The 13,968-nt window shown below is 36.2% G+C and overlaps 1 protein-coding gene across 1 annotated transcript; it reads right to left on the reverse strand.

Annotated features, from left to right (window-relative positions):
* Nucleotides 1–1,239: 1,239 nt before the first annotated feature.
* Nucleotides 1,240–2,521, reverse strand: LOC108836104 (putative F-box/kelch-repeat protein At4g39756). The gene has a single exon (XM_018609307.2). The coding sequence runs from the start codon at nucleotides 2,486–2,488 to the stop codon at nucleotides 1,346–1,348; it is 1,143 nt and encodes a 380-aa protein (XP_018464809.2). The 5' UTR covers nucleotides 2,489–2,521; the 3' UTR covers nucleotides 1,240–1,345.
* Between the last annotated feature and the right edge of the window lie 11,447 nt (nucleotides 2,522–13,968).

Consider the following 13,968-nt stretch of genomic DNA (forward strand, 5'->3'; position numbering starts at 1 on the left):
AGGACTGTGTCACAAGTTGGTAAATACTAAGGAAAAATAAGGGTTAATTATAAAATGTACTTCGATTTTAATAGATTAGATTTAAGGATATATAATTAGTATATTATATGTTAGAATTTTTTTTAAGGTATAGTTTAAAAAATATATTCTACCTAAAATCAAGTTGTGTTGTTGTATGTTGTGCTTCTATTTTAATAGTATTGATATCAAAATATTTTATAACCAATCCAAACCACATCGAAATGAGCCAAATCATAATAAAGTGAACCGAACTAAATTTAAAACAGACCGAACTAAATTTTAAGTTGTTAGAAAGTCCAATAAATATTATTCTAACTAATAATTTTCAATAACAAATATATATATAAAAAACTCTACATGTTTATAAGTACTACAGAATTTTTTTAAAATATGAACCTTTATTTTGGATGCCCTAATCGGTTGCTTCCCTTTAGGCCGGCTCTGCTTTTAGCTCGGTTTATAAGTATTCAACTTAACTTATCTTGATTTAAGAACAATGTAATAACGGTTAACTAGGAAAGAAAACCATGGTGATATACATATCAGATCAAAGTGATCGTATTGCATGACGCAATAAAGAACAAATGAAATGGAAACCATAAGCACAGTATTTGCCCACTCAACTTGACCTCAAACTTCTTCATCACCATTCTGCCTCCCAAAAGCAATCAATGCACACCAAAGAGTGATCTTACTTGGGAGATTAGATTAAACATTGTTCTTGGAACTGCTAAAAAGAGTTAATGTATTTACACGAAGGTCTTGAACCTTAAGTTGTTCACCATTACATTAAGTCTAGTAATATCTTGCTAGACAAGCAATGGGACGCTAAATTAGTTTCAGACTTTGGGGTAGCTAAAAGCTCTTGGGTTCAGAGATTATCTATGTGACCACACGTGTGATGGATAACTATGGACTTTGTCTTCCCCAAGACGCTTTCTCCAGGTTCACATCTCGATCTGTGTTTTGCCTTCGATGGTGGAAGTAAGCTTTTCGGTGGTTATGATAGCTTCTCGTTGGTGAGAAGTAATTACCGTGATTCACGTGACAGCGGATGCGATAAATATAAAAAGAAAAAGTTAAATATGTGGTTCAGGATAAAATGTGGATTACTAACTTCAAAATTTTAAAATTCACTATGTAACTTTATTAAAAAAAAAAAAACACTAGAGAAACTAAATAAAAATTCATCGATTCAGTTAGCTTTTAGTTGATGGTACCATTGTTATTAGCCACCAAATCAATGTAATTATAAACATGGAAAGGGACCCAATTTGTAAAACACTAAAAAGAAAAGAAAAAACCCATGATGATATGTAATTAATCAAAGTGATCGTATTGCATGACGCACTAGAACACATGAAATGGGAACGGTACGCACACTATTAGCCCACTCAACCTTACCCCTAACATTTTCATCACCATTCCCCTTCTTAAACGCAATCGACGCGCACCAAATATTCTTCTCATAGCCATGACAAGCATGCACAAGCTTGTCCCAAATCATTAAGAGTTTCCCACCGCAATTAACCACTTCGAAACTACCACTATCACCTTCGCAGTACCTCTTCAGCACCGACAAACCTTTGACCCTTCCCCACTTATTGTGCTTCTTATCATACCACAAAATACCTTTATTGAAGTAAAAGTACCTTATATTCTCTATCACAACATTAGACGCAATCATGGGTGGTCGACCTAAAACTTTCCATCTACCTTCTTTGGTATCATAAACATCACAACCATTCTTATTCCTCTTGATGCTTTCAACGTAGATCTTTTCCCCCTTCACTCTCATTTTCTTAAGTGTAGAAAAACGTAGCTGGACGCCAGGGTCAGGTAAAGATTCCCAAGTTTGAGTCTTTGTATCGTAAACCTCAGCCCAATTCTTGGTTTCATATATGCTGCAACCTCCCATAACGTATATTTTCGCATCGAGGACGCCAGCAATGGCATCTTCCCCTCGAGCCACAGTCATGTTCGGGAGTTCAAGCCAGTCGCAAATCCCTGATTTAGAGACTGACAAATTGGAAGCTGGATAACCGTAGCGATTGATAGCGTACCACTCTGAACCAACCTTACACGTGAACGCTGGTAGACGCTGACAATAAGATGAAGGTATTGGTACCAACAAAGCATTCCCGGTATTCTCCAAGTCATTGGTTAGGGTTTGGTTAGGTTTTAACCAGAGACAGAACCAGGAAAGAGGACTACTACTGTAACTGGAAAACTGTAAATAGACATAAAGGATGTGTTCGTCGGTTTTTTGAAGAAGTCTAGTCGTGTAGAGCTCGTAGGATGAGACGAGAGAGGCAAAGGTCTTGCTGACTAGAGTGAGTTTAGGGTAGTACGATGGTGATATCCGAGCTATGCAGTTCAGAAGGATGTCATCTGGAAGAGAAAATAACGAAAGAGATGGATTCAAATTCTTCGACTTTTTCTCTGACGGTTCAGATACGGAGTTCATAGCGGCAGAGGCGGCTGTTGTAGCCAAAGTACGTAGGGGACGTTTTGTAAAACTAGGGTTAATAAAACATTATATAAGTGTTCAGAACTTTTACAATGCAGTTTTTAGTTTAAAAGGCTTTATGATGCAATAACGACTAGTTAGTTTAATCATTAAAAATTATGGATTATTTATTAGTTTAAACCTCGTAGAACGAATAGAAGTATAGAACACGGTCTCACCAGCACAAATCATGCCAACTTTTTTTCCTTTTTGGGCAATTCTTCAAATTAGCCTATTTTCAAACTTCAAAGAGGAAAATGATACAAAAAAATTCATTAACAAGAAAGACCATTCTGGTACTTGCATTATAAATATATAAATATAAATATAAAGAAATAATAAAAATAAATAAAATAAAATAATTTTTAATATAATTTAAATTATATGTTTTCAAATTCAAACTTTAATGATTTTTGTGATTTTTTTTTCTAATCTCCTTTTGGAATTGAAAATGCTTTTTGAAACTGTTTTTAAATTTTTTATTTTCAAATGTTTAATATTTAACATCAATACTATTAAAACATGAGAACTTTTTATCTACTTGCAAGTAATATATGTTGGACCATTACATTTAATTATTTTTCCTATTATTTTTACTTATATCTGATTTAGTTATTATTAAATTTGCACCCTAGCCTAAAATTACTGAACAACATAACTAAACTATTAATCTTATAAAACATAATCAAACGAAAGCAATATTTTAAATTAATGAATCTCTATAAATATCTCTCTCTCTTAAAACTATAAACTATATATAAAAATATTTAATATTTTTAAAGTCAAAAAAGAAAATTATTTTAGATACTTAAATTAAATTGACTATACAATAGAACCTCTATAAATTAATACTATATAAATTAATAATCTCTATAAATTAATAAATTTCGTTGGTCCCAATTTGGGATGGTGTAAAATACAATACAAATCGATAAAATAATAAGATAATAATATTTTTAAGACTACCATATAAATATATAGTCCCATTAAAATCATAAATTAATAATCTATCAATATATATATTTTATATAAGTACAAACTAAACATTATATTGTTGATTCTATATTTACAATGAAAATACATCTATTTCTCTTAATATTTTCAATATATTTTGATAATATTTAGTAAAATTATATCGAAAATCACATAACAATTACAAAAAATATAAAATATACACCAAATAAGATAATAAAACAATATGAAAGTCAAATTTATAAAATTTAAATAATGTATATATGGTAAAATCAAATATTTTTTTATTTTATAAACAAAAATAGAAAAAAAAAATCTAAAAAGGAAACTTTTGTAAATTAATATCTCTATAAATAATAAAATTTAAAGTCCCAACATTATTAATTTATAGAGGTTCTACTGTATTTATCAATTTGAAACCAACATCTAATATATAAACGGCCACGACCTACACATTTTATATATAGATGCGTTGAAGTTATTATATGTTGTTAGAATTTTTTTAATGTAATTTAGTTTAATTATTAAAATAAATTTCAGTATAAATAGGTTTATAAAAGATAAAATATTACTGTGAAAAAGAATTGTGATTATGTAAGATACAAATTATACTAATTTCCTAACAGAACCAAATTATCAAGATATTTTATCCAAAATATTTTAAAATAGTTAATTTTTATTATTAAAAATTCAAAAATGTAATTTTAACTGAATTATTTGAAATCATCCAAAAAACAGAGACCACACCGAAACGGCAAAACCAAACTAAACTCAAAATTTTATTGGGTTCTAACATTGTTATTCAGATCTAACCGGAAACATAATAATCAAATTAAATTAACCTAAATTCATAAATAATTGAACGGTTCATATATATCTCTTGAACCGAAAAAATCAAAAATCACATCCGAACCGAAACCAAAAAAAAAAAAGAAATTGGGATCGAATCAAAACTGATGCTCATGACTAAACATATTAGTGAACAAATAGATGGGTTAATAAATTTGTCGACAAAAAATAATTCCGTGCTTTTAAGGGCGGATCATAAATTTGGTTCAACTATTTGAAAAAATCGATTTGCGGATGTGGGTTATGAGTATTTTATTCGGGGTGGGTGCAGGTTGGTAGGTTTTGCATTGCGGGTACCCGCCGACCCGAAAAGTTTTTGAAAAATAAAAGTAAAAATAAAAGTAAAAACCTTTTAAAAAAATGGTAGTTAAAAGAAATTAATAATATATAAATTTTATTATAAATATATTTTTATATTTTTATATTTTTATAATAATTAAATTAAATAATTATTTTAAAAGTTTATAACCCACAGATAACCCAAAAATTAAATGGGGCGGGTGGCGGTACAAATTATTTGTTTGCGGGTTGTGCGAATCATATTTTTTGACCAAAACAAAATTAAAATCTGCGGGTTGGCGGGTTCGACAGGCAATCCAACCCTAACCGAGTGTATATCGGATCAATTTTTTAAATTGCTATTATTTAATAAAATATATTTTGATTAACATTTACACACAAATATGATTACAAAGAAAAATACAAATATAATCAGAAAGAAAACAAAAATATGAGAATTAAACTAAAACAAAAAAATATACCCGCCATTTAAAGGGCGGGTCAGAATCTAGTCAATACAATTAAGCTTTAATACTATTTAATTAATTTGTTTTTATATTACCAATTAGCTTTAGATAAGGTTAACCCCAAAAAATAGCTTTAGATTCGATAGCATGAGATTGGTATCGAATCTAAAACTATTTTTTGGGGTTAACCTTATCTAAAGCTAATACTATTAAAACACAAATATGACGTTGCTATCGAATCTAAAGATTTTTTGGGGTTAACCTTATCTAAAGCTAATACAATTAAAACACAAATATGACGTATTGATATATGTTGTGTCCAAATTATTTTATAACCACCTTCTAAATATTAATAATAACTGATAGTTATGTGTTTTATACAAATATTGTAACCACCTATTACTAAAAAGTATTTTAACCTCCATTTATCCCAAGATTCTCGGGACCACTCTCCCAAATATATATTACTCGATAGTTTCTGTTGAGTATTTAGATCGGATTAGGTTAGGTTTAGCTTTCCGTTCAATGCGTGATTAGGTTTGTTCGATTCTTTCAGGTTCGAGATCAAAGCGACGAAGAACTAAAGATCGACACAAGATTTGTTCACCCGGTGTTCGCTGATCTACTCACCGGGGAGGGAACGGCATCCCTCAACTGATCACTATCAACTCAAGCTTATACAGAGTACAACAATGGCGAATCAATCGCTTACAACAACGAAAAAATGAAGATAGAGTAGCTCACTTGCCGAATCCTCTATGACGCCGGTAAACCACCGCCGGAATGGTTCGATCTCAACCGTGTACCGCTTTCATGGCTCCGTCGACGTCAACCTCTCGACTTGAGCTAAGTTCTTCCTATCTCTTCTCCGTTCTCTGTATCTCTTGATCTGTGATCTCTCTCGCCGTAGTGACGAAGACAGCTCATGAGTTTGTTATAACAAACTCCTCCCCTCTTGAAACGCACCGTTTCAGTTAGCTGTCATTATTATTCCTGGGCTGAGACTTGGGCTTCCTTGTTTCTCTTGCAGGTTTACACGGAGATGGGCTGCGACATCGAAGCCCACTCGGTGTTTGACTGAACCAAAGTCCACAATCTCCACCTTTCAGACACAACACCGAAGTGCTGTCTCTCTCTCTTCTCGAAACCTAGCCGCTTGTCTCTCTGAGGCGATTCACCGCCTCCTCTCGTCTCCGACGCTTATCGGCGACTCCAGGAGCAACTCTTTTCACTTCTGATGACAGAGAACCTCTACGGATGTAAGGTACTCTCTGTATCCCTCTCTCTTCTCTTTTCTTCTTCTGATTTGCTTCGACTGAAGAAGTAAATCATTCTTGGATCTTTCACTTTCTGACCCTTTTCTTCTCTTCTCCTTGCATATCAAACTGAGCGACGATTCAATCTTTGATCAAATCTATCCGCTAGACTCTGAAGATGAACCGACAAACTGCTGACGACTCTGCATGAACCTGATCTGAGCCGGACTGTTTCAGAATCAACTGTCAGACTTCAAAGCTTCAGACTTTCCGTAACATCGAACCCATATAAGTAACCACTGACTTCTCTTCCTTTCGATGAACACTGAACCTTTCAAGATGAACTGACACTGATGATGAAAACTTCTTACTAACTCTGATCTTCTCTCTGTTTCAGGAACCTTGAAGAGACTCCACCTGAGAAGAAACTCCACCTCGCTTCCTATACTCGGGTAACGATTTCTCTCTTTTTACTTCAAGTTGGTTTGATATCAGTAAGTTTAGTAACAACTCATAAGAATGATAATGTTAACTAACTTCCCTGAATCTTTGTTTTCTTTGCGAGGTAACCAACAACGGAGCCACATCGTTACCCGGAGCCGCTTCCTTCTCAGAACAGATTCACCAGCTCAGAGCAGAGTCTGAACTTCGGACCAGGTAACACTTTAGTTAGGAAATCGGCTGGATTTTTGCTTGTGTGAATCTTGTGTAGGATAATATCACCCTGAGCAACAATATCACGGATGAAGTGATACTTGTTTGCAACATGCTTAGTCCTTTCGTGAAATACTCTGTTTTTAGCTAGAGCTAGGGCACTCTGTGAATCACAATGCATCTTCACACTTCCTGGTTTTAGGCCTAGTTCTTCACATATCCCTTTTAACCAAATAGCTTCTTTGGTTGCTGTGGAGAGTGCCATATACTCTGCCTCAGTAGTCGACAAAGCTACAACTGATTGTAGGTTAGATCTCCACGAAACTGTATTACCCCAAACCTTGAACACATACCCAGTAACTGAACGTCGTCTGTCTAAATCAGCCGAGTATTCTGAATCTGAAAATCCCTCAATAGAACGCACATCACTCTTAACAAACGTTAAACTGGTTTTAGATTCACCCCGTAGAAACTTTAAAATCCACTTCACTGCCAACCAATGCTCCATACTAGGTTTAGACATAAACCTGCTCACAACTCCCACTGCATGTGCTAAGTCTGGTCTTGAGCCAATCATGGCATACATGAGGCTCCCGACTGCACTTGCATAAGAGATTCCTTCCATCTCAGCTGCACCTGCTAACGCCTCTGCCTTGGTTTGACTCTTCAGTTTGAATTGAGGCGCCAATGGAGTTGTGACTGGCTTAGCATCTTGCATCCCGAAACTCTTTAGAACTTTCTCAATGTATGCCTCCTGAGAGAGTACTAAAGTTCCCTTCTTCCTGTCACGAATAATGTCCATTCCAAGAATTCTGGAAGCCCTTCCTAAATCTTTCATTTCGAATTCTCTGCTCAGACTGTCTTTCAATCTTCTGAATCTCAGTCATATCTCCTGAAGCAATTAGCATATCATCCACGTATAGAAGTAGATAGATTTCCTTAGGAGTATCAACACTTCTCATGTAGACACACCAATCATACTCACTCTGTAGAAACTTTTCTTTCTTCATGAAACAGTCAAACCGTAGATTCCACTGTCTAGGAGATTGCTTTAGACCATATAGAGACTTCCTTAGGAGACACACCTTGTTCTCATCCCCGGGTTTCACATAACCTTCAGGTTGATCCATTAGAATCCTTTCGTCTAGGTTCCCGTGAAGAAAAGCAGTCTTGACGTCTAGTTGTTCTAACTCATAGTCTCTGTTCACCACAATTGAAAGCATCAGTCTTATTGAGACGTGCTTGACAACTGGTGAAAACACTTCATTGTAGTAAATGCCTTCCTTCTGTGAATACCCTTTAGCAACTAGTCTTCCCTTGTATCTCATGTCCTTCACACCGGGGATTCCCGGTTTATACTTGAAGAGCCACTTGCAGCCAACGGTCTTCTGACCTTTTGGTCTCTCAATGAGATCCCAAGTGTGATTTCTGTCAAGTGAATCCATCTCTTCGTCTGCAGCATTATCCCAGTGCTTCCAGTCTTTACTCCTCTTTGCTTCTTCGTAAGATTAAGGTTCTTCCCTCTCAATATCATCAGCCACAGTTAGTGCATAGGCAACTAGGTTAGCATCTTCATATCTAGATGGTGGCCTGACATTCTGTCTTCTGACTCGATCTCTCGCAAGCATGTAGTTATCAATAGAGCCTGTAGATTCACTATCCTCAACAAACGTCAACCCTTACGTATCACTTTCACTCTCTGAGTCGCTTGAACTCTCATGAACCTCTGAATCTTGTTGAGACTGCTCTGAGTTTCCAGGATCAGACGTTTCACCATGTTCATAGTTGGGACCACTTGGTCCTCGAATCAGACTTGGACTGAAAGATACCTTTTTATTAGGTTCCTTAGTTTGCTTTCATGAATCCTTTCCACTCTCTGTAACCTTCTTAGCTTGCGTGTCTTTGTAGATCTCATCCTCTCTGAACACAACGTTCCTGCTCGTAGTACACTTTAAGTCCTCTGGAATCCACACTCTGTAACCATTCACACCAAATGGATAACCCACGAAAACTCCTTTAATTGCTCTAGGGCTAGTCTTCTCCTGAGTAACGTGAACATAGGCTGTGCAACCAAACCTTCTCAAGTGTGATAAATCAGGCCTGTTACCTGACCAAACTTCTTCTGGAAGTTTGAAGTCTATGGTTGAATTTGGTGTCCTGTTTATCAGATACACAGCTGTAGAAGTAGCTTCTGCCCAAAACTCCTGTCCCAATCCGGTCTCAGCTAGCATGCTTCTCACTTTATCCATTATGGTGCGGTTCATACGTTCTGAAACCTCATTCTGTTGAGGAGTGTAGTTACACGTTTTATGTCGTTTGATTCCAGACTTTCTGCACAACTCGTCAAACTGCTTATTGCAATACTCCAACCCATTATCAGTGCGAAGGCACTTGATTTTCTTCTCAGTATGACTCTCAACAGCTTCCTTCCATTCCACAAACTTAGAAAATGCTTCGTCTTTAGTTCTTAGGAAGTAGACCCAAACTTTTTTCGAGAAATCATCTTTGAAGCTTATGAAATATTTGCAACTAGCCAGACTTTCTGGAGTTGATGGAGAACCCCATAGATCTTAATGCACATACTCTAGGATGCCTTTAGTAGTATGCTTAGCCTTAGGAAAGCTTTGTTTATGTGATTTACCCAATACACATCCTTCGCAAAACTCTAGCTTTCCCACTTCAGTCTTAGGTATATAACCTTCCTTCACAAGCAACTCCATGTTCTTTGAACTCATGTGTCCTAACCGTGAGTGCCATATAGTAGTCTTAGCTCCAGTAAACTCACTGATATTAGCTTCACCACGTGACACTGTTCCTTGTAGGTAGTACAACCCATTCTCATACTTGCCAGTGATCACCTTCTGTCCATCTTTGTAGAATGTCACAGTGAAATCTCCACCTTGATAGTTACACCCCGATTTCTCTAGCATTCCATAGGAGATTAAGTTCCTGCTCATGTCTGGCATATAGCGAACATCTTTGAGAATAATCACTGCTCCATCTTCATTAGTAATTTTGATTTTACCAATGCCCTTGACTTCGCATTGAGTGTTGTTCGCCATTAGAACTTTGCTCCCATCTCCTTCTTGTAGATCAAATAAGACATCCTTGTTAGGTGTAATGTGAAATGTGCAACCTGAGTCTAGAACCCACTCGTCTCTAGAGTCATGTATGCTTGCTGTGAGCACTAATGGTTGCCTTATCTCAGTTACTGAATTCACTGCTTGTTCACCACCATTTTTGTGTCCTCTGTTTGGACAATCACGCTTCCAGTGACCTTCTTTGCCACATGAGAAACACATGCCTTTCTTAGTCTTATCTGATCTGCCTCTAGACTTAGATCGATCACCTTTGCTTCTAGATCTGTTGTACTTCTTGTTGTTACCATTATCTGATCGCTTAGACGACCTTCCTCTTGACTCAACAGATAGACCTTCTGATGTAGTTTTCTTTTTATTCAGTAGACCTTTCTGTCTGAGTTCAGCTTCTTTTGAATATGCAGATGTAACAACTTCAGAGACAGTGAGAGTGTCTCTGCCAGTGCCGTATTGAAGAGTGTGAACCAGTTGCTCATACGCAGCAGGAAGACCAGAGAGCAACTGAATAGCTTGATCTTCGTCTGTAATGGTAACCTTCAAACTCTCTAGATTAGCTATCAGTTTTAGAAACACATCCACATTTTTTTCAATCGACTTATCCTCTTCCATTTTGTAACAGGAGAACTGACGCTTCAGGTAGATCCTGTTTGGAAGAGACTTGAGCTGATACAGCTTCTCCAGGGACTTCCACATGCCAAGAGCAGTCTGCTCGTGCATAATTTTCCTCAAGATTGAATCACTCAAGCAGGTACACAGTAAGCTTCTAACTCGTAGATCTTTATCAGCCTTCTTCTGATCAACTGTAGGTTTCTCACCTTCTTCTTGTTTTTCAGATACTGATGTAACCACGAAGTCGTCTTGTAACACTGCAAGGAGACCTTGAATCTCCAGCTGAGCCATCATCTTGTATTTCCACATACCGAAATCCCCCTTTCCATCAAACTTATCCATCTCGAACTTTCCATGAGTTCTCTCCATCTTGAAACGTAAGGATCTCAGGAGTAACTGCACACAGAAAGCGAATAGCAGCAATCACAACAACACAAGCAGGAGATCTACAAACCTCAGTGATCACAGCAAGTAATCACAGATAAGTAACCTCTCCTTCTCCTTCCTTATCAGATCTGATCTTACTCGTTACCTTAGCACCCAACCTTGGGCTCTGATACCAATTGTTGAGTATTTAGATCGGATTAGGTTATGTTTAGCTTTCCGTTCAATGCGTGATTAGGTTTGTTCGATTCTTTCAGGTTCGAGATCAAAGCGACGAAGAACTAAAGATCGACACAAGATTTGTTCACCCGGTGTTCGCTGATCTACTCACCGGGGAGGGAACAGCATCCCTCAACTGATCACTATCAACTCAAGCTTATACAGAGTACAACAATGGCGAATCAATCGCTTACAACAACGAAAAATGAAGATAGAGTAGCTCACTTGCCGAATCCTCTATGACGCCGGTAAACCACCGCCGGAATGGTTCGATCTCAACCGTGTATCGCTTTCGTGGCTCCGTCGACGTCAACCTCTCGACTTGAGCTAAGTTCTTCCTATCTCTTCTCCGTTCTCTGTATCTCTTGATCTGTGATCTCTCTCGCCGTAGTGACGATGACAGCTCATGAGTTTGTTATAACAAACTCCTCCCCTCTTGAAACGCACCGTTTCAGTTAGCTGTCATTTTTATTCCTGGGCTGAGACTTGGGCTTCCTTGTTTCTCTTGCAGGTTTACACGGAGATAGGCTGCGACATCGAAGCCCACTCGGTGTTTGACTGAACCAAAGTCCACAGTTTCTTATTAATAATAATCATCCATTCTTTTCTGTTTATATTAACACCATCTTATATATGCTGTTTTTTTTTTTTTTTACCAAATCTTATATATGTTGTTAAAGGAAATCGAGCGAATATATGATGATTGAGGATTGTTTAGAGCGGGAACTCTGTTATATTCAATGATTCATCTTCCACCATTCAATTCTTTCTTAAGATATTCATTGTATCTATATAAATGAACAATACACAGTTAGATCTATTTTATTAAAATAAGATCATTATCTACTGATAAATGTTATATTTAAATATTTATTTTCTTTATTTCTTTTTTTTTTTTTTTTGTCAGCAACATTACAGATTCATATTGACTCTGTTAACCAAACTGGGGGATCTGTATCCATATGGACGACATAAGACGGTTGCTTTCTTGCACTGCGTGCAAGACCATCCGCCTTCTTATTCCTTGTCCTGGGTACATGGATAATCTCCGAAGAAGTAAAACTACTCTTCAACATCCTTATATCTTCTAGATAATTTGCAAAGGCTGGCCATTCATCCGGTTCCGAAACCATCTTCATCAACTGCGAACAATCCGTTGCAAAAGTAACATTATACTGTCTTAAATTCCTCATACATTCCATTGACCAGATAAGAGCCTCAATCTCTGAGTGTAGAGAAGATAGTGAAGCTCTTGTGTTCCTTGCTCCCATCAGACCTTCAAAACCTTCCAAGGTACTGTACCATCCCTGACCTGAAAACCTTTCTTTATCCTTCCATGATCCGTCTGAGAAACACCATCTTCCTTGAATATCTGGGACCTGCACATCTGTTGATGTCCTAGACAATTCCAGCTTCTGAGAACTAGACTCTTGTGCTTCTTTCCAGAGCTGAGACTCGGTTTCGGCTAACTTGAGTGTATCTCGAGGATCAATATCCAAATTACTAAAAACTTTATTATTTCGTGCCTTCCAAATATACCATAATATCCATGCAAAATGATGATCATCGATTACTGGGGGAACCCGCCAAAACAAGTAATCCATGTTCGCAAATAATGAAGTGGTGGGGAAAACCATTTGATGTGATGGTATCCTAGAGAGGGCCCATACTTGGGCCGCTGGTGGACATTCAAAAAACACATGATTGATTGATTCTTCATGGTCTCCACATCTACTGCAAATAGTATCTCCGTTAATTCATCTTGCTCTAAGATTCTTCATTACCGGGAGGCATCCTGACAACATTTGCCAAAGAAAATGCTTCATTTTTGGTGGGCAGCGAATTTTCCAACAAAGAGCCTTCAAAAGGTTAATAGATGGTCCTAGCTGCGGTAAGACTCGCTCTCTATCGGGGTACACCCTTTCGATCTGATACCCCAATTTAACTGTATACCTTCCATTATTGGTATAGTGCCAGCCATCTCTGTCCATTAGCATTTATTTTCTTTATTTAAAGTACTATTTATTATTCTCTTTGATTTTATTTAAACACTAACATGTTTCTGTTTTTATCTAACAAAATTAACAGTTAATATATTGTAACTTTTCTCTTTTATTCTATTTTTCTCAGACCCATGCGCCTTATTATCGAGCCAAAATGTAAATAGTAAAACCATTTACTCCCTCCGTTTCAGATTAAGTGTCATTCTAGGAAAAAATTTTTGTTTCAAAATAAGTGTCGTTTTATAATTTTAATGCAAAATTTATTAATAGGATTCTCTAGTTTATTTTTCTATTGGTTGAAAATGTGGTTACGTGTATAGGTAATTGTGTTTTTATCTTGAAAATATATAAAATCACATGTTTTATTAATATGTGTGCATAAGTCTAGAATGACAAATAAAATGAAACAGAGGGAATATTTTCTATAAAACTAATAATTTGTTGAAATTTGTATTTCTATGGGATTTTAAATTGCTATTAATTTATAAAATAATTTTGATTAAGAAAAAAATAAATATAATTACAAAGAAAAACACAAATATGAAATTTTTTTTTTCAAAAAAGATATTAAAACAAAAAATATATCCATCCTTTTTAAGGACGGATCAGAATCTAGTTAATTTTAAACCACACCTCCAAATTTCATCC

This window comes from Raphanus sativus, chromosome 3, assembly GCF_000801105.2.
Source record: "Raphanus sativus cultivar WK10039 chromosome 3, ASM80110v3, whole genome shotgun sequence".
NCBI classification, from domain to species: Eukaryota; Viridiplantae; Streptophyta; class Magnoliopsida; order Brassicales; family Brassicaceae; genus Raphanus; species Raphanus sativus.